The 21,791-nt window shown below is 47.4% G+C and overlaps 1 protein-coding gene across 1 annotated transcript in view; it reads left to right on the top strand.

Moving 5' to 3' along the window:
* Positions 1 to 20,160, top strand: part of SLC35F3 (solute carrier family 35, member F3) — a 448,640-nt gene extending 428,480 nt beyond the window's left edge. The window contains exons 4-8 of the mRNA XM_010860130.1: positions 2,901 to 3,120; positions 10,329 to 10,454; positions 13,053 to 13,245; positions 14,778 to 14,867; positions 19,925 to 20,160. Coding sequence (XP_010858432.1) covers positions 2,901 to 3,120; positions 10,329 to 10,454; positions 13,053 to 13,245; positions 14,778 to 14,867; positions 19,925 to 20,160 — 865 coding nt within the window. The remainder of the gene's footprint in view (positions 1 to 2,900; positions 3,121 to 10,328; positions 10,455 to 13,052; positions 13,246 to 14,777; positions 14,868 to 19,924) is intronic.
* The last annotated feature ends 1,631 nt before the right edge of the window (positions 20,161 to 21,791 follow it).

Below are 21,791 nucleotides of genomic sequence, written 5' to 3' on the forward strand. Positions count from 1 at the left end.
TAGATAGCATATTCAAAAGCAGAGACATTACTTTGCCAACAAAGGTCCATCTAGTCAAGGCTATGGTTTTTCCAGTAGTCATGTATGGATGTGAGAGTTGGACTGTGAAGAAAGCTGAGCACTGAAGAATTGATGCTTTTGAACTGTGGTGTTGGAGAAGACTCTTGAGAGTCCCTTGGACTGCAAGGAGATCCAACCAGTCCATCCTAAAGGAAATCAGTCCTGGGTGTTCATTGGAAGGACTGATGCTAAAGCTGAAACTCCAATACTTTGGCCACCTGATTCGAAGAGCTGACTCATTGGAAAAGACTGATGCTGAGAGGGATTGGGGGCAGGAGGAGAAGGGGACGATAGAAAATCAGATTGCTGGATGGCATCACCAACTCAATGGATATGAGTTTGAGTGAACTCCAGGAGTTGGTGATGGACAGGGAGGCCTGGTGTGCTGCGATTCACGGGGTCGCAAAGAGTCGGACACAACTGAGTGACTGAACTGAACTGAACTGAACTGATACAGCCTTGACGTACTCCTTTCCCAATTTGGAACCAGTCTGTTGTTCCATGTCTGGTTCTAACTGTTGCTTCTTGACCTGCATACAGGTTTCTCAAGAGATAGGTAAGGTAGTCTGGTATTCCCATCTCTTTAAAAATTTTCCACAATTTATTATGATCCACACGGTCAAAGGCTTTAGCATAATGAATGAAGCAGAAGTATATGTTTTCCTGGAATTCCCTTGCTTTCTCTGTAACCCATTGGATGTTGGCAATTTGATCTATGGTTTCTCTGCCTTTTCTAAACCCAGCTTGTACATCTGGGAGTTCTCTTTTCATATTCTACTGAAGGCTAGCTGAAGGATTTTGAGCATAACCTTACTAGCCTGTGAAATGAGCACAATTGTCCGGTAATTTGAACGTTTCTTTGGAACTGGAATGAAAACTGACTTTTCCAGTCCTGTGGTCGCTGCTGAGTTTTCCAAATTTGCTGGCATATTGAGTGCAGCACTTTAATGCACCATCTTTTAGGATTTGAAATAGCTCAGCTGGAGTTACCATCACCTCCACTAGCTTTGTCTGTAGTGATGTTTCCTAAGGCCCAGTTGACTTTGAACTCCAGAATGTCTGGCTGGCTCTAGGTAAGTGACCACACCATCATAGTTCTCTGGGTTATTAAGATCTTTTTTGTATAGTTCTGTGTATTCTTGCCATCTCTTCTTAACCTCTTCTGCCTCTGTTAGGTCCTTACCATTTCTGCTCTTTATTGTGCCCATTCTTGCATGGAATATTCCTTTGGTATCTCTAATTTTCTTGATTAGATCTCTAGTCTTTCCCATTCTGTTGTTTTCTTCTATTTCCTTGCATTGTTCATTGAAGAAGGCCTTCTTATCTTTCCTTGCTCTTCTCTGGGAAGAAGGAAGACTTTTGCAAATAGGGGCTGGAGAAAAGTGCATGGAAAGTGCAACTGAACTATTGTATGAAAATTAAAGGGCAAACAGAAATATCATGTCAATTAGATGAAAGTTCCGTTCATAGAAAGCCAAAATGGAGTCAATGCAGTTGAAATGGTTTCTCGGTAAATTTAGTGATTTGACTGATTTGCCTGTTGCTGGTTGCCTGTTGCTGAAGCAGCACAGAGTTCAGCAAACAGTGATGAGCTTTCTGTTTCTTCTATGGATGTAATGAACAAAGGCAAGTTGCATTTTAGATTGATGGAAAGAACAATCAAATTAAATTTACAATTGCATCCAATCCCCTTTGACTTTTGTTTTCATTTTTCTCCTTGATTGTGGCATTTTCATGTTATTAATAGGTGGCCTGGGCTGTGGCTGTTCTCCACCTTAGTGTATTTGACTTGTTCTAGTTCCATCTTTTCTCCCCTCCTCACTTGCTGGTATCTGGGCCACACTGGGCCCTGCTGTGAGCTTGGGCTGTGATGGCTATGGGAGCATGTCCTCTCACGTCCCTCTCCTTGGCCTGGCTCATCCAGCCCAGCAGAATGATGCTTTCTGTTCCTGGGCAGGGCAGTGGGCAGCTGTCTGCAGAGCCAGCCACTTAGTCCTCTGTTCACACCCTCTGCCCCCCACCTCCTCCCCTCCATCCACTTCTGCCTGAGCAAGGTTGGCTTTCTTTTTCTCAAGCAGTTTTTCAAATACCAGTGATCCTTCCCCTAGATTCTGGAAAGGTGATGTTGGAAACCGTTTGTCTGCAGGTGTTTCCTCATCTCCTTCTCTCTTAAGCCACTGAGCTCTTGGATCTGCTCATCCTTCTTGTGATCACCTCTCAGATGACGTAGGGACAGGACCTTCCACATGTGAAATGACCAACTAAAAAGGCCCTCATGGAGAAAATGTACAGTTAACACCATTGATAAAACAGTCAAAATGTATTAGATGTGCCCAAGAAATGAATGCCACTGCCTGATCCCAGAGACAACTTCATTTGGAGGCAAATTTTTTAAAAATATGTTTTGGGGAGTTCTCTTTGAGTGTCCAGGCCCCTGAGAAGTAAGGCCTAGAGACTTCCTGGTCTAGAGACTTCCTTCTTTTACTAACCAAGGAGCAGGATCCCTTAGGTGGTCACCGTGGAACTGGGGCTTCTTCAGATCAAATGGTTCCACCATGACCTTCTCCGAAACCAACCATTCCATACCCAACATGGGCCAAAGGAATCATCCACAGTGGCCAGTCCTTGTGCTGGGAGCCTCGTGCAGTGCTTTCTTCAGTGGACTAGGTCGAAGGGCTTTGGTAGAAAGACGTTGCTAAAATATAATAATAAATAAAAGGACTCCACCCCTTCCTGCATCTGCTAAAAACAAACAAACAAAATAACTGGGTAGAGGGGGATAAAAATGATCTGTCTCAACCCAAGAATATAATAACACTGCCTCTCTTTCCTTGTTTTAGGGAATGCTGTCGATTTTTTGGAGACAATGGCTTGACTTTGAAGGTGTTTTTTACCAAGGCAGCACCCTTTGGTGTTCTTTGGACACTCACAAACTACCTGTACTTACATGCAATAAAGAAAATAAACACTACGGATGTCTCCGTATTGTTCTGCTGCAACAAAGCTTTTGTGTTCTTGCTCTCATGGATCGTTCTCAGGGACAGGTTCATGGGAGTGAGGGTAAGTTCCTTATTCTCTGTCTTCCTCCCTCACTCAGTCATGCCAGCCAAAACCTGCCCATCGGCTTGCTTAACTCCATGTGCTGGACCGTTCAGCCTAAGCTGCTAACCACTCTCCTTCTGATTTGCAACAGAAAAGGAGCCCAGCCAAGGGCCAGGCTCTTGGGGTGCCTTGCAAACCTTCTTGCTTGCGAACCATTCTAGACAAGCATTCATTAAAGCACCTTTCATTTCAAGCATTTCAACAAGCATTCCCTAAACTGCGTGCCGGTTGGGGTCCCCCTTAGGGAAGGGGTGATGTATTCAGCCTGCTTCTCACAGTCCCTACAGCCCAGAGCCCTCAGCTAACACTGCCATAACACTGATATCTGAAATTAAATGTCCTCATCCACGTGGACACGCCCTCTTGGTGGGCCGTTTATCTGGACGGTGCCTTCAATGCCCAAGTGGGCCAGACACACTTAGAAAGTGAAAGTCGCTTAGTTGTGTCCGACTCTTTGCGACCCCATGGGCTGTAGCCCCCCAGGCTCCTCTGTCCATGGGGATTCTCCAGGCAAGGATACTGGAATGGGTTGCCATGCCTTCCTCCAGGGGATCTTCCCAACCCAGGGACCGAACCCAGGTCTCCTGCATTGCAGGTGGATTCTTTACCAACTGAGCCACCGGGGAAGCCCAGTTCAAATTCTAAACACACTTAAGACCCACTTAAGCACAGTTCAAATTTTGGAGGGACAGTTTCACTTGCTTCAACCCCAGAGGAAGGGAGAATGAAATGATACCCCTTGAATTACCTCTCATTGTCACCTCTGAGACTGAGTAAATTCCCTTAAAATAGAGTGAAATTTATCTAGTCATATTTTAGAACAATTATGTGAAATATGATAAATGTGCTATCAAACATGAGCCTACAGATAGAGGAGTCCACCCAGGATGAAAGGAATAGGTGACATTTAGCCTTGGAAAATGGCAACCCACTCCAGTATTCTTGTCCGGACAATTCCATGGATAGAGGAGCCTGGCAGGCTACAGTCCATGGGGCTGCAGAGTCAGACACGACTAAGGAACTGAGCAGACCCTGTGACAGAATCCTGTTGCCTTCTGCTTGTCGCCCTCTGGTGGCCAGAAGCTACCACTGCCCCACTATCACTTCGTCACAAACAGAGACAGAAAGGATTTGACCAGGCTAGATCTCTGGTAGTCAGAATGCATCACTTACCCCTTCTTGCACCCTCAGAACATGTAGGAAGGCCAGGAAGCTAAGAGTCCTTTTGGACAGCAGTCCCATTAGAGGGAACCCCGCTGGCACCCCGCAAAGGGGCAGATTCCAGGCTCTCTACTTGTGTCCTTGGCTCACTGTCCTGGGAACAATGACATCACCTTCATGGTGGCTTCACGCCCACCTAGTTACTCAAACAGCAGTGGGGACGTGAGTCAACTGCTGAGTTGTATTTTTAGCTTGCAGTAGGGGGAAAATTTGTTTTGAGGCTTCGTGTTAATTTTGGAATAAGAACTCAGCTCACTGAGCTGCCACCCAGAAAAGCTTTGAGCAAATAAACCATAGAATACATCTCCACAAGAGGTACAGCCAGCAGCAATCTGTCCAACAGCCTGCCCGACTGGATACTGAAGGCTCAGATGTGCTGGGGCCCATGGTGGCTTTCTTTTGAGGCCAAGAGCCAAGAAAATGCATGGCGGAGCACTCTCGGGGCGTGACTCTAAAAGTCCAAAGCAGATTCCAGACGGGAACACTATTGGGGAAAGATGCTGCAAGGTTCACTGTGCATCGTGGGGAAGAAAACGTTTTTGAGGTTAAGAGAAGGAGGTGTGAAAATACTGACTCACAGAAAGCAGAGTGACACACCCAGATCTTTACCTCATTGCTATGCAAGATCCCCCTCACATCCCTGAGCTGTGATTTGGTCCTGCCATCCTGGCCACTTGCTTGGTCTGCACTGACCACTGCAGACCGAGCAGATTTTCATATCGAGGCCTTCGGCACGAGGCCAGCACTGAAATAAAGATCCAGGAGCCGGTGCTGGGGATGGAATTTACCAACCTGTAAAGCACCACGCAGTCCTAAGTCTCTCTAATAATTGTCACCCCTCCTAGAGGTAAGTGACGTGTCCTCTAGGATCGTCCCACTCCAAGTCAAGGTGGGGCACCCTCTTCTTATCGTCAGGAGTTCAGAGAGCTTGAAAAAAATATGTAAGATGCCAGCAGCTGGGCAGAGTGACAGAGGTCACCCTGGGGAAACAGATGGAGATTTGAGCCCAGGATGAGGCCTAACACACACGCTTCTCTGAGACTTCTCTCGGACTGCTAAGTTGGCTGACCACCACCTGCTGGGTCATCGCCAGGGACTGAAGGGAACTGACACTCATTTCCATCCTGATGGCTGAGCACACTGGCCTGAGAGTCACCCAGACATAGAGAACAGATGTTTGTGGAGCAGGCGACATAGAGGGCCTGCATTATTAAGGCAGTGACTCAAATCACAAGAGTTTGTGGTTCCTGGAAAACCAGCAGCAGGTCTGCGTCGGGCAGACAGACCAGGAAGAGCAAATGTTTATCTTCAAATGCTGGGGAGGTTGTGGCCACACGTGGCATCAGAGGCTAGTGTTTGAGAGGAGCCCAACCTGGCCCCCATGTCACCCCTTGACTCTGCGCTTGGATATGCTTTTCACATGTGTCCTGGCTCTCCAGGCTCAGGGGTCATAACGCAACAAGGAGGTGCTAAATCCTAGAGCTGAGGGACAAGGGTTTGGGTCCACTCTCATAAGCTGTTGAATGTTAAGCTAGTTACTTAACGTCTCTGAGCCTTAATGACCTCATTTTAAAATACAGTTGTTGGCGACTTCCTTGGCAGTCTGGTGGTTAAGACTCCACCCTTCCAATGCAGGGGGTACAATCCCTGGTCAGGGTACTAGGAACCCACATGCATGGGGTGAGGCCAAAAAATAAAACAGAACGTTGCTGCTGCTAAGTCGCTTCAGTCGTGTCCGACTCTGTGCGACCCCGTAGATGGCAGCCCACCAGGCTCCCCCATCCCTGGGATTCTCCAGGCAAGAACACTGGAGTGGGTGGCCATTTCCTTCCCCAATGCATGAAAGTGAAAAGTGAAAGTGAAGTCGCTCAGTCATGTCCGACTCTTCACCACCCCATGGACTGCAGCCTACCAGGCTCCTCTGTCCATAGGATTTTCCAGGCAGGAGTACTGGAGTGGGGTGCCATTGCCTTCTCCAAGCAGAACGTTAGGACTCATCTTATAGAATAGTTGTAAGAATAAAATAAAGTGATGCATGCCTGACACATGAAACCCCATAAATGTTATCTTCTCTCACTGTTGTTATTCTTCTTATTCCTTCTCAAGTAGAGGGGTTTGATGGAGCAGCCCGCTTCTTTGGGTGATAGTGTCAGAGGTTGACAGACACTTAGGAAGGCAGTTGGGTGCAGCAAAAGCAGCGGGAGAATGAGAGCAAGTAGAATGCTGGAGATAGGAGAGACGGCCCCTCCTAAGCCAGAGCCCACCCAGCTGTGGTCAGCGGCTGGATAAAGGCCATGCCACCCGCAGTCCACATCTCGGAGGGGAGGGCAGATGGCATTCTTAGCTGTTCAGAACCACCCACTCCAGCTAGAGTGCAAGCCAGGAAGACTGGAGAAGCAGCAAGGAGGGCAGCTAAGGGATCATCCGAGGGGCCTCAAACCCCAGCAGCATGGTCCTGGGGAGCCTGGACCTTTACCAAGAGCAGGTCCCACCTCAGTCTGACCCCAGCTGATGTTTTCCATAATTTGCCCACTTGCAGCCTTTGGTTCAGTGCCACCCCTGAACAGTAACTCCTAGCGCTGACCTCGACTCCACCTTCTGTTTGGGAGGTTGTCCTCCGCCACCCGAGCACAGCTGGGGAAGGGCACAGGGCACACAGAGCGTGGGGGAGCATGGGGTGGGGGGCTCAGGGTCCAGATGCCTTTCCAGCCTCTGAAACAAGCAGGGTGAACTAGAGGGTCTGCTAATTCCTCCAGGCTCTCTTGGCATCGGTGAGGGCGGTGCAGGACTTGGGAGGGAAAGGCTGAGGGAAATATCCGTAAATATTATCCCGTCCCTTCCCTTTTTTAAACGTCTCCAAACTGTAGAAATCTAAAACCCATCACAAGCGAAGCTCTGTTTGGCAGAGGGCATGCAGCCCATCACATTTCTAGCAGGAGTGGGAAGCAGTGCTGGTCTGAGAGGCATGCAGACTCCACCAAGGGCTGCCCCTGCCTCGTCCCTTCCATGGTGCCCCGTTCCTCTCGGCCTGACATCTGATGGGGAGCAGTGTGGCTGTGGGGGTACAGGTGCATCAGGGTGCTGCTGGAGCCCTGAATCCAGAGCCCTGGGGGGTGGGGCAGGCTATAACCACACAGGCAATACCATCATCAGGAGGTTAAATGGTGACATGCTGGCCTCAGGGTCTCCCCCGTCCATGCTTCTTCCTCTTCTCCAGCTCATTTTTCCCAGAGTAGAGATGGCGGCTCCCCTCCTCTTGGTCTCAGGCCACTGCCAGCCATATGTCTGGATCCCCAAGTCTTTGTTCAGTGTGATTCACTGGGGATGCAACAGGAAAGGGTGAGAAAGCAGGGGTGAGGGGAAGTAGGGATATCCACTTTATTCCATCCTGAGACTCAGCATTCTCCCCCAGGGAGGCTGGGATCTAGAAGATGAGGACTGTGTGAAACCACAGAACACACAGGACCAGCCTTACTGGAGAGTTCCTCCTACAACAGGAAATAGGCTGGGAAACAGTTCCACGTGTAAACCAAAAGCCGGATATTTTAGAGTATAAAGTGTGAACTCCACGCTTATTTTTTTAAAGAGATCTGGCATCGTCAAAGGAATTTCAGGCTTGGGGAAGGATGCTCAGGTCTTTCTCTGAGATCCGTAGTGTATGTTTCAACTCTGCTCTGCTTTCTGGGATATCAGACGCAAGGAAAACCACCAGCTTCCCCTCTGCATGGAGGTCAGGGCCCAGGTTCAGGGTCGGGAGTCCCAGGGAGCTGCCAATGCCCAGACAGTATGCCCTGGAATCGAGTTGCTTAAACCTATGACTCATGGAGAGGACCTCCAAGAGGAGAGGCTCTGGATGTGAGCAGCTAGGGGGTGAGCACTGTCCCCGTGCCATCTGCCAGAATGAACTCGCTGGCCTGGACTTGGCAAATATTGACCGGGAAGTCAGTGGCCACCCACACTCTCTATTTCTTGCCCCTCCCCTCAGCTCTTCTGCATAGCACAGCTCAGATGGAAGCTTTTATCTCTTTATGATTTGATCAATAGAGAAAGGAGAATGAGGAGGTCCGAAATCTGCCCTCTAAATCTTCGGGGAAGAATAACCCTGGTTCCCCTTCACTTCCTTAAATTTAATCTTTATGTTTGGAAAGACTCAGGTGCCTTTGGAGATGTGCCATATCACCTGGAGTGGAGCTGTGTTCTTCCCCGTCCCCTCCCCGCCATTTCCTTCGTTTTCTAGTTGGTTCTCTGTTTACCCAGCTGCCTAGCCAGGTCCAACTGTCCCGTGCTGCATTTTTGCACTGTGTGGGTCCTCTGAAGCAGAGCCACACTCCTTGCCTTGCCTGCTTTTTCACTTATCCCTGTTCTCCTGGGGGGATGGTCCCTTACTGTTCTTGTACCTCGTCTTCTGTCTTAGTGAAGAGCCATACACAGTGCACGTAGCATTTGAATACAAAACACACGCATTACATGATGATGAGTGATAAAAAGGGAAGCACTAAACCAGAAAGAGCTGGTGAACAGAGCAGGGCTGGCACTTCTCCAAGAAAGGATGACCACCTGCTCTCTCGGGGGCCCCTGTGTGAGGGCAGGTGTGTGAGGGCCCCTGTGTGAGGGCGCGTGTGTCTTTACACTGCCTGGGGAATGCACTACAGCTCAAACTGCTGAGCCCTGACACAGTGCTTTTCACCAACCTAAATACAACACGGTTCAACCCTGCAGGAAACCTCACTTCAGATATCAGAGTAGAAATGGCAATGGCTTCAGAGGTGAATCCTACCTTCTATTTATATATAGAAACACTGACTTTGCAGTTAAACCTGAAATGTGTATCCCAGCTCTATGACTTTCAGCAAGTTACTGAGATTAAGTGCCCATGTCTATAAAATGAAATAAATAGTAATATCTACCTAGTCTGAGGATTAAATGAGAAAGTACAGAAAACAACTTATCCCCTGATCACTCAGTAAATGTTAGCCACCCGATATTTTTGCAGAGAGCAGAGGTCATTTGAACAGTCTGTAAGAGAAAGAAAACTCCAGTAAATCCAGTTGTCAGAACTTGCACCCCCCACGTTTGTTCTGCCTCCAGCAGCCGCCTCCACCCACCCCCAACTTGGCAGCCAGCCACCTTTATGTAGCTCCAGGACCACCTCTGGTTATAACGGGTACTTACTCACTGCTAAAGCATTTCTCCTTTAGGAAATGTTATCCCAAGTAAGTTTCTCTCCTGTGCACTCTGACGATTTGATTTTGCACAACAGGAATGTGTAAAGATTCCTGGAGCCCTTATTCCACCTGAGGAGTTTGGAGGAGAACAGGGCTGGGGGCGGGGGCAGGGGTGGGAGCCGGGGGGCTGGAGTGGTGGGCCCTCCAGTAGCTGAGGAAAGGAACTGCAGGGCCAGGGTTAAGACACTGTATGTAGCCCTGATGGGCCAGTGACATATGCCCTTCCAGAAGGTTCTACCGCTTGTGTGTAAAAGAGGGCTACGATCCGTGGTCGTGGTCACTCTGTGTTGAGATGTGAAATACATAAAAGCGGGATCCTGAGAGGCACCTCCAGAAAGTTGGGAAGGAGGTAAGAGGGGGTCGTGAACAGGCCATAGTCATGACGGAAGAATCTGTCGTTGCGACTGTGACCACCCGCCTCTGGCGGCCCCAGGAATCACATGGCCGGCCCTCCCCCGACATGATGCCGAGTCGCGGCTCTGCTCCTTGCAGTCAACCGTTTCCAGTCCTTGGTTCACCCCAGGCTTTGCCGAGTGCCCCCTTCCAAGCAGGGACAAATATTCAGACAGGAAAGCAGCCTTTGCATGGTCTCCGAAGGACTAAAAGGGAGCCCTGCCGCCCTCCACGGCACCCTTGCAGACATTTCTACCCCTGTTGGCACGTAGGGGCCCCTCCGATTCCCCGCCACTGCTCTGACTGCCCTGTCTTCCTTCCATCCAGATCGTGGCTGCCATCCTCGCCATCGCTGGGATCGTGATGATGACCTACGCGGATGGCTTCCACAGCCACTCCGTCATTGGCATAGCCCTGGTGGTGGGCTCGGCATCCATGTCCGCCCTCTACAAGGTAGGCGCAGGGAGCGGGCCCTCTGGGCTTTCCTGGCCTGGCTGGCTCGGTGCTTTGAGGGAACCTTGGTTGGAGCTGGTGCTTGAAGAGGAGCACTGGGCACAGCGAGCCTGACAATGTGGAGATGTGCAGCAGCTCTTGGCTCTGGCTTTCCAGACGTTTCCATCGATGGCCATACATTTGCAACATTTGGGATAAAAGGGATGGAAGGATAGGTGGATCAACTGAATTCAATGAGTGACTTCCTTATTTGGCCCAACAAGGGAGGATTGGGCTTCCCAGGTGATGCTAGTAATAAAGAACCAGCCTGCCGATGCAGGAGATATGAGAGATGTGGGTTTGATCTCTGGGTAGGGAAGATCCCCTGGAGGAGGGTGTAGCAACCCACTCCAGTATTCTTGCCTTATCCCATGGACAGAGGAGCCTGGTGGGCTACATTCCATGGGGTCACAAAGAGTCTGACAGGTCTGAGACTTAGCACCCACACACAGAGAAGGATCGGGGGCCCTAACTGCCTGCTTCTGTGTTTGGTCAGATAATTTCCCATAAGATTAGACATGAAAATTGAAATATCTCCTGCAGCTTTGAAATCTTTTATCACATGGTTTTTGAGGCCACCAGGATTCAACATGAATCCATGTGCATTTCAAGTATTGCTTTAGACTGAATAAATAAAAGCACAATTACTATCATATGGAATTATAAAATATTTTTGACAAAATGCTGGGAACCATTGGAGGTGTGTGTGTGCGAACTGCACGTCTCGAGAAGACAGTGATTCCCCCCACACTTATCTCTCACCCTCTCTGCTCCATCACACTTCTCAACGGCTCTCCCACTTTGCTTCCCCTTCTCTTCAGATCCCTAGTCAAGAATGCAAATATTTTCTGGTCTCCATGTTGGAAAACTGACCTGGTGGATTCAATGAAAAATTACATGGTAGCTTTGAGACTTAATGGCCTTTTGTGGATCCAGATAGTCAGACAGAGAAAATAAATGACTGTAGAAAGTTCTAAGAAAAGGAACTTTTCCAGCATGGGGAGGAACACATTTATGTGTTTGTAAAATGAAATAACTATACCTTTTCTTTTTTTTTTTTTTTTGGCTTTGGCCTGAGGCTTGTGATATCTTAGTTCCCTGATTAGGAATCAAACTTGTACCCCCCAACCCTGCATTGGAAGCTCGGAGTCTTAACCACTGGACCACCAGGGAAATCCCAACTGTACCCTCTTATCTTCATCAGCTCCCTGCCCTTTGCCCTCAGAGAGAGAAACACAGCCCATGAGGAATACATCTCACCCAGAGGATGCGATAGTCTAGCCCCATTCGTGACTCCAGAGCCACTGTCCAAATACAGGAAATACTCAAATTCTCTGCTCTCTTCAATGAGCTGCATGCTAATGGGAAGCAGAGCGGATAGATACTCCGTCCACCACGAATACAAACATTCTGATTTAGACTTACATTTCCGACTCCTCCACTGGCTGATCTTTATCCAGACAGGCTGGTGGGCAGAAGGGTAAAAGGACTTGACTTCATTTCCCTTTGCATGCTTCCTGCCCAGAAATGTCCAGAGATACCCCAAAGAGATGTGAAATGACTGGAAGAGGAAGAAGGAGGAACAAAGCAGAGGCTGAAACTGGACCATCAGTTCTGTAACTGTGAACAATGTAGTTAACACGGAGGCTGGACGGGGCCCTGCTTTCCCTGGGAGCTCAGCTTCCCGCCTTCTCCAGCCACCTTTGTCCCTTTCCTGGCTTTTCATGCATCTGAGATGTGTACAAACAGGGGCAAGAAATCCATCGGGAGTGTTCCACTAAAACCCCATGCCGTGTCTGGAATGTGGGTGGTGGACTGGAGCAGAGGTAAGCTGTGAGTGTTGTAAAACCTCTCCATTTGGTTTATAGGAAATGTCTTTGTAGCCAGATCCCTTTTTGGGGGGTGGGGCAGTGGTTTTCAAACTGTTCAGGGATGAATGTTAGGGGTTCCCGAAAGGAATGTGTAATCGTGGCTTGCGTGCGTAATAAGTCGCGTCAATCAAGTCTGACTCTTTGCAACCCTATGGACCATAGCCCTCCAGGCTCCTCTGTCCATGGGATTCTCCAGGCATGAATACTGGAGTGGGTTGCCATGCCCTCCTCCTGGGGATCTTCCCAGCCCAGGGATCAAACCCGGGTCTCTTAGGTCTCCTGCATGGCAGGCGGGTTCTTTACCACTAGCACCACTTGGAAGCCCATGCAATCATGGCAGATACTTCTAATTGGAGTGACTTCTAATTTATGTGGCTTTCTCATCTTCAATGCCATGAGGCTGCGATGTGGTGTCATGGATACAGCACGGAGGAATCAAGCGTGGTGTGAAAACCCATGATTCCTGAAAATGCTCTCTGTGTACCCGAGGAGTAACTCTCCATCGCCACATTACTGAGCATGGAGGAACCCTGCTGCCCTTCACTGAAGGCCACGTGAGGTGGAATTTACCGTCACGTGGCCGTTGGCCCCGTGGTCCAGCCCCAGCTTACCAAGGGCACTCGCTTCTCCCTGGCATGTTGGAGCCCAAGGCAGACTGTCACCCCCCCTCCTCTGCTCTCTCCGGCAGGTCCTGTTCAAGCTCCTCCTCGGCAGTGCTAAGTTTGGAGAAGCCGCCTTATTTCTCTCCATTCTGGGTGTGTTTAACATCCTGTTCATCACCTGTATTCCTGTCATCCTCTACTTTACCAAAGTGGAATACTGGAGCTCTTTTGATGACATTCCATGGGGAAACCTTTGTGGATTTTCAGTCCTCTTATTGAGTAAGTGGCAACTACCCTGCCAGAATCCCCAGAAAGCAGGGATTGACAGTGGGATCCAGAAACCCATGCCCTGAAGGAGAAAAGCAAGTCTATTATTATCCTCAAGTTCTTCACGGTTTTCTAGGTCATTGTGTCGCAAAAAGGAAAGCCTTTGTAATAATGACACTAGTTCTAATTCCAGGACTAGGGTGGCTGTGGTAGTAACCATGGTCATGGCTGCTCTGAGCAGAGAACCAGGAGCTAAGGGTAATAACAGTACATTACTTATAGGGCTGCTTGTTCTTGTTCAGTCGCCAAGTCATGTCCAACTCTTTGCAACCCCATGGACTGCAGCACGCCAGGCTTCCCTGTCCTTCACTGTCTCCCCGAGTTTGTTCAAACTCATATCCATTGAGCCAGTGATGCCATCCAACCATCTCATCCTCTGTCACCCCCCTCTTTTTTCTGCCCTCCATCCTTCCCAGAATCAGGGTCTTTTCCAATGAGTTGGTTCTCCACATCCGGTGGCCAAAGTATTGGCTTCAGCATCAGTCCTTCCATTGAATATAGGGCTGGTTAGAAATTGGTAGATTAATAATATAATAGGGAAGAAACTTCTGTATTCTATTACAAGTTTATCACTAAAAGGATGATGCCTACAAGCTTAAATTATACATAATGCTCCCCAAGTAATGTGCATTAAGCTAAAATACCTTTGTTTAGCTCACAGGAAATAACCTGACTAGACCTACTTGTGAATGACTGTAGAGAGGAAGAAATTAACACATCCTCTCTGGAGACTGATGGGAACCAGGAAGTGTTCGACTCTACTCTCTCCCCTTTTAGTACAAAAGGAGCCTGAATTCTAACCCAGACTGGATGGTTCTTTGGGACATGAACTCACAATCTTCTCAGTTTGCCAGCTTTATGAATAAAGTTGTTATTCCTTGCTCCAGCAACTGACCTTTCAATTATTGGCCTGTCGTGCAGCAAGCAGTACAAGCTTAGAGTTGGTTAACAATCCACACAGAGCTCTTAGAACACTGCCTGATGATGTTCAGTAAATATTATCACTATTTGTGTCACCATCCCCATTACTTCATTATCATCATCATCCTCACCACCAGTAATTGCTATAAGGCTGGTCCTAGGCAGGGAAGCATCCAAGGAGGAGCCTCACCCATTTCTATCTAAAATGTGCATCCCAAAGCTCCTGACCATAGTCATCCCAGAATCACTGCCAGCAGCAGAAAAAAGCAAAGTTAGTCAGATAAGTAGGATAGTCTCATCCTCTTTTCTAGTGCCTTGTCACTGGTTAGCTTTTTAAAATTTCTTTCTTCTTCTTCAGAGCTCAAGGAAGAGAAGAGGCCTAAGTAATTAGGATGTTTGGCCCTAATCCCCAGTCCTGGAGCCCTTGCAGGAACCCAAGTCAGAATAAAGAGCGAAACACCTAGACTCCAGCCTTCTCAGAGAAGCTGAGGTTGATAGGCCAGAAAGGACAGAAGGTCAGGGCTGGTCATGCATAACACCTATCTTTTTATTCTTTATTTCAGCATTCAATATTGTATTAAATTTTGGAATTGCTGTTACATATCCCACTCTGATGTCTCTTGGAATCGTCCTCAGCGTACCTGTGAATGCAGGTAAACTTCTATGGCTCTCTGTATCTGTTTATAAATGCACACACAAGCACACAGGTGCACACACATACTCACATATATTCTTGCTTGCCTGGTACAGTGTACAGGTTTAACCTCCTGTATAGAAAGAAACCACTTGGGTAAAATGTTGACGTTTGTGACACACGCAGCATTTTCTTCAGAGTGGATTGATTTTCACATATAACACCAAGGTACAGAAAGTCTAAAATCATCTTTGTTTGAGCCAGTGTGGAGATCAGAGATGAATATCATTAATATTATTGATCAGTAGAGACGAACAGGTAGCAGAAAAAAAAGTTTTTTAGTTTTCATAAGGAGCTTTCTAGAAGAGAATGTTAGCTCAGGGTGTGGCAGGCATGAAATAGAGACACGTCCACAACGATAGAAGTGTAGACCTTGCTCCCGGAGTCCCAGAAGAGAGCCCTTCGTCCAGCTGCTCAGGACCCGGCTCTGTTTGTCACTGGGGACTCACAAGCACACTCAGTCGGTTCTTCTAAAGCGCGCCATCACCTCCCCCTCACCTCCTTCCTTTTCCTGGCTCATGCTGCTATGAACTTTGGGTTTTCCTCCCAGAATCTCCCTAAGTCATACCCGACCTCCCTGTAGAATCTGTTTGTGAGTCACTTCCCAGAGCACTCACCCCCTTGACCTTGGCACAGCTCCTGCCAAAGCCATCTCCCGACCTGCCCACTTCTGGGCCATTAGAGGACTAGGCTCCCAGGGAATGGCAACCCCATATCCTGTTCAGTCTGGTGATAATAAGCCTGGAAGCATAGGTAAAACCACAGTCAACTTCCAGAGGTCTTCCTTGCGTTGCATTCCATACGGTCTATATGTGTCTTACCCTGGTCCCAGGCTCCTTGGGCCCGGCACCTGCCCAGAGGGAGGGTGACCAGTCCCCTCTCATAACCTCTCTGGGCCCTTACTTATCCCCTAAAAATGAAGGTTGTCCCTGAGTCATCACCTTGGTTCATAGGAGGACCACATGAAATGATTTATGAGGTAGAACTTCCAAAGGCAGGAAGCCCCTAAGCAGCTGGAGAGCTGGTAGAAAAGTGGTCCAGCTTGTCTGTGTCCACAAACCACAGGCTTCAGAAAAATGACTCATCAACATACCCCCACTGCATCTTAGTGTGTCTTTAGAGTCACAGAGCATTCTCATTCCAAGAATAAGAACTGTATCATGCAGCCAGTGTGTGAGAGGTTAATCAGAATCCTCTGCAATGTAAGAAGGTCAGCAGTGTATCAGAGGAAGCAATAACAGTCAGTTCTCCAGGGGAGGAGGAGCAGAGGAGTCTGTGGTTCTCCGACCTGTCAGAGCAGAGCCCTTGCTGGGCTTTCTGACAGTCTCTCTAGCATAGCTCGTGGGACTGGCTGACTGGCTCTGATGGCTCACTGTAAAGAATCCACCTGCCATGCAGGAGACCTGGGTTTGATCCCTGGGTCAGGAAGATCCTCTGGAGGAGGAAATGGCAACTCACTCCAGTAGTCTTGCCTGGAGAACTCTATAGACAGAGGAGCCTAGTGGGCTACAGTCCATGGGGTTGTAAGGAGTCAGACACGACTGAGCAACTAACACTTTCACTTTCTTTCATTTGTAAATTAACAGGCTGTTCTGCCGGTATTAAAAATTAATGTTTCCAAATTAGAGGAAGATAAAAGAGGTGCTTTAATTCCACAAAAGAACTGCTAACAAAATGTTTTTCTCAGGTTTGCCTTTTACCTCTATGCCCAGCCTCTAGATGGAGGCGAGAAGTGCAGGAAGAAGGGGATGGGGCAGGAGGACTGGAGGAACAGGAAGTGGGATGACAGAGCAGCCCCCTCGTGGGGCAGACACGGCAGGGTAGGGGATGCAGAGGGAGGGCCAGCACGGCAGGCTTCAAAAGCTGCACATACAAGTCACAAGAAACTCTTTCACAAACTGAGTTTTTCAAAAAAAACAATCTGATTCTCCCTTGTGTGGAGTTCAGTTCAGTTCAGTCGCTCAGCTGTGTCCGACTCTTTGTGACCCCATGGACTGCAGCACGCCAGGCCTCCCTGTCCATCACCAACTCCCAGAGTTTATTCAAACTCATGGCCATTGAGTCGGCAATGCCATCCAACCATCTCATCCTCTGTCATCCCCTTCTCCTCCTGCCTTCAATCTTTCCCAGCATCAGGGTGTTTTCCAAGGAGTCAGTTCTTTGCATCAGGTGGCCAAAGTATTGGAGTTTCAGCTTCAGCATCAGTCCTTCCAATGAATATTCAGGACTGATTTCCTTTAGGATGGACTGGTTGGATCTCCTTGCAGTCCAAGGGACTCTCAAGAGCCTTCTCCAACACCACAGTTCAAAAGCATCAATTCTTCTTTATGCTCAGCTTTCTTTATGGTCTCACATTCATTCATGACTACTGGAAAAATGATAGCTTTGACTAAATGGACCTTGGCAAAGTAATGTCTCTACTTTTTAATATGCTGTCTAGGTCGGTCAGAGGTCCTAGGTTGCTCCATGGAGCAAGTGTCTTTTAATTTCATGGCTGCAATCACCATCTGCAGTGATTTCAGAGCCCAAGGAAATAAACTCTCTGTTTCCATTGTTTCCACACCTATTTGCCATGAAGTGATTGGACCAGATGCCATGATCTTAGTTTTTTGAATGTTGAGTTTTAAACCAGCTTTTTTCACTCTCCTCTTTCACTTTCATTAAGAGGCTCTTTGCTTTCTGCCATAAGGGTGGTATCACCTGCATGTCTGAGATTATTGATATTTCTCCCAGAAATATTGATTAAAGCTTGTGCTTCATCCAGCCCAACATTTTGCATGATGTACTCAGCATGTAAGTTAAATAAGCAGGGTGACAGTATACAGCCTTGATGTACTCCTTTCCCAATTTGCAACCAGTCTGTTGTTCCATGTCTGGTTCTAACTGTTGCTTCTTGACCTGCATATAGATTTCTCAGGAGGCAGGTAAGCTAGTCTGGTATTCCCTTCTCTTTAAGAATTTTCCACAACAGTGATCCACACAGTCAAAGGCTTCAGCATAGTCAATAAAGCAGATGTTTTTCTGGAACTCTTGCTTTTTCTATGATCCAGTGGATGTTGGCAATTTGATCTCTTGTTCTGCCTTTTCTAAATCCAGCTTGAACATCTGGAAGTTCTCAGTTCACGTACTGTTGAAGCTTAGTTTGGAGAATTTTGAGCATTACTTTGCTAGCATGTGAGATGAGTGCAATTGTGCAGTAGTTTGAGCATTCTCTGGCATTGCCTTTCTTTGGGATTGGAATGAAAACTGAATTTTTCCAGTCCTGTACCCACTGCTGAGTTTTCCTAATTTGCTGGCATATTGAGTGCAGCATTTTCACAGCATCATCTTTTAGGATTTGAAACAGTTCACCTGGAATTCCATCACCTCCACTAGCTTTGTTCATACTGATGCTTCCTAAGGCCCACTTGATTTTGCATTCCAGGATATCCGGCTCTAGGTGAATGATCACACCATCGTGGTTATCTGGGTCATTAAAGTCTTTTTTGTACAGTTCTTCTGTGTATTCTTGCCATTTCTTCATAATATCTTCTGCTTCTGTTAGGTCCTTACCATTTCTGTCTTTTATTGTGCCCATCTTTGCGTGAAATGTACCCTTGGTATCTCTAATTTTCTTGACGAGATTTCTAGTGTTTCCCATTCTATTGTTTTCATCTATTTCTTTGCATTGGAAAATATGCAAAAATTGCATTGGAAATATGCTAAGGAAGGCTTTCTTATCTCTCCTTGCTATTCTTTGGAACTCTACATTCAGATGGGTATATCTTTCCTTTCCTCCTTTGCCTTTCACTTCTCTTCTTTTCTCAGCTATTTGTAAGGCCTCCTCAGACAACCATTTTATGTGGAGGCCTGCCTCCAAATTTGCTTTGTTTGATTTAGTTGAGAAAAGAGAAAAAGAAAGCAAAAAAAGGAAAAGAAAACCAACTTTGGAACGCTTTTGATCTTTAGTTATGAAGAGAATGATGATCCAGATTTGTATGAACTGATGTGAATCCTGTTCTCATTTTGTTCCCTCATCTTATCAGTCAGAAATGAGCTTCTTGGGCCTTTAATAAATGTTCATAATCAGTGATGACATAGGTGGCATTAGAGCCTCATGTTAATAATACCCTGGAGTGGAGTAAAAGTTTGTATCACTTTCAAAGAACCAGGTTGAGTTTGGTCTTTAGAACATAAAAATATGGGACTTCCCCGATAGTCCAGTGGTTAAGACTCTGCACTTCCAATGCAGGGGGCACGGATTTGATCCCTGGTTGGGGAGCTGGGATCCCACATGCTGTGGGGTGCAGCCAAAAATATAAAAATAATCTTTTTAAAATGTGAAAAGCACCAATAATAGAAAGAAGAGAATAACATTGTAATTGTCCTGGCATCCCAGAGGTGGCCACAATCAATTTTGGTATATACTGGATTGGCTGAAAATTCACTGGGGTTTTTCCAGGAGAGCATATGAGAAACCCAAATGAACTTTTTGGCCAACTAGTATATATACAGGGCTTCCCAGATGGCACTAGTGGTCAAAAAAAAAAAAAAAAACCTGTCTGCCAATGCAGGAGATGGAAGAAACACAGGTTCGATCCCTGGGTCAGGAAGATCCCCTGGAGTAGGAAGTGGCAATCCACTCCAGCATTCTTGCCTGGAGGATTCCATGGACAGAGGAGCCTGGACAGTTACAGTCCAGGGGGGTCACAAAGAGTCAGACGCACTGAGCAACTGAGCACACACACACATGTATACACACACACACGTCTCTAAGTGCCCCTCGTGTTTTGTTTTGTCTCTCAGACAAATCGATGTCCAAACTAAGGTGCCAGGTCAAGTCAGTTTGGCCGCTCCCACCAGCCAGCGTTTCTAAAGAGGGGTTTGCTGGAGGCAGCTCTGCCTACCTGGTCAAGGCAGCACAGCGTCCACCCCGCAGAAAGGGCTGCCCCAGGCCCTGGCCTGGCAGGGTCCCCCACCTCCTGATTGCCCAGGCCTGTCGGCCCCTGGGTAACCTCCGTTCTCTGTCTCCTCCAGTGGTTGATCATTACACCAGTAAGATCGTTTTCAACGGCGTCCGGGTAATTGCCATCATCATCATCGGCCTGGGCTTCCTCCTCCTCCTCCTGCCTGAGGAGTGGGACGTCTGGTTGATTAAGCTGCTCACTCGCCTCAAAGTGAGGAAGAAGGAGGAGGCGGCTGAGGGTGGAGCGGACCTGGGCTTGGGGCTTCAGAGCAAGAGCAGAAGGGCCCGGCCTTCCTTCGCCCACTGACCATCTGCCCTAGGACTCTGCGGCAACCGCTCACGAGGGGGGTTCGGAATCTCTTCCTGACAGGGGGAACCTCAGTGAGGTGTACATACCTGTACAGTTTTGGTAATCTGCGGTAAGTTATATGGTATTTATTGGCATGTCCAACTTGCTTGCACTTTTTTCACATCAGATCTTTCACTTAAGGGTACTGATTCAATACGGGAGAGAAAAGAAGAACCTCTCCGCTCTTTTTACATGAATGTAAAGCAGCTTAAAATGATCCTTGCCTAGATTGCTTGGGATGACAGGTGTTCTCGACATGGCAGGGCAGATGTTTCAAATCTTTGCAACTGAAAATTACATTGCACACTGTGATTATTTCTCAGCGATGGTAGGTCATATTTTGTTTTATACCAGAGCTGCACTCTTAATTTTAAGGGATTTCAATGAACCAAAAGATCACTCTGAATTAATTGGGATAAATGGATTTCTGGATGGGTGGGTAGATGGGATGTGAAGAGCTGGAGCAGAAAAGGAAAATGGACTTGGAAAACTATCGACTGTGGCTAACCTGGGGGTGATGATTAGAGGAGGACAGGCCAAGCTGGGTAACAGAAAGGGGAAGTTAAGTCTTAGCCCCAGCTGGCTTGCCCTCACATGTCTGTGTAAGATCGTGCAAGAGAAATTACAGTGCCTTCTACAGAATTTTTGTCTTTACCTATGTGAAGCGAGGTGACATTATAAGTCACTGGCGCCGTCTTATCATTTAGATGTAGAAATCTTTAGAAACAAACAAAATACTATATATATGTCTGTACGTACAAAAATGGCAAAGCTGATGACCAGTGTCACAGAACACAGGTCTCGGTGTGTATATGAGGCAGAGTCCGCAGAAGATGAATCGCTGGTTGCTTTTACTTCCTGACTAAGACCGAAAAATTATTTACTGAATCTGCAAACCTTTTTATGAAACTTTTAAGCACCAGGCTGTTTACTTCCACATTATAGGTCTGCCAGAAAATTCTATCTGTGATAGATCTGTAAAGAGGGATGAGGGGGTTAGAGTTTACTATTTTTGAAGTTTACATTGTTACATATCGAAATGGAAACCTTATTTTGAAATGTTGTCATAACCCAATGGTGCACTCTGTAACCATGGAGTCTTTTGTTTCCTAGGGGAAAGGAGTACTCATGACCTAAACTTTTTAGCAAATTATTATTCTCAGTTTCCATTACCTGTTTGGCCAAACAGATGAATAAACTATTTAAAAAAGAAGCATTTTGTGCTGTCTTGGCGGCATCTTTGTTCCTTTCCCACTAGGTAGATCCGACTTTCTGGCTTCCTCACCTGATATTCTTCTCCCAGCAAGCCCCATCCTCCTGCACCCTCAAAGCACAGAAAGCCATCCTGCCACTTCAAGGGAAGAAAGTTCTTAATGCAGATAAGAGTTGCTTTCACAACTTCCCTGGTGGCTCAGACGGTAAAAAAAAAAAATCTGCCTGCAATGCAGAAGACCTGGGTCCCATCCCTGAGTTGAGAAGATCCCCTGGAGTAGGGCATAGCAGCCCACTCCATTATTCTTGCCTGGAGAATTCTGTGAACAGAGGAGCCTGATGGGCTGGAGTCCATGGGATCACAAAGAGTCAGACAC

The sequence above is a fragment of the Bison bison genome, unplaced genomic scaffold, assembly GCF_000754665.1.
Source record: "Bison bison bison isolate TAMUID 2011002044 unplaced genomic scaffold, Bison_UMD1.0 scf7180017864462, whole genome shotgun sequence".
Lineage (NCBI taxonomy): Eukaryota > Metazoa > Chordata > Mammalia > Artiodactyla > Bovidae > Bison > Bison bison.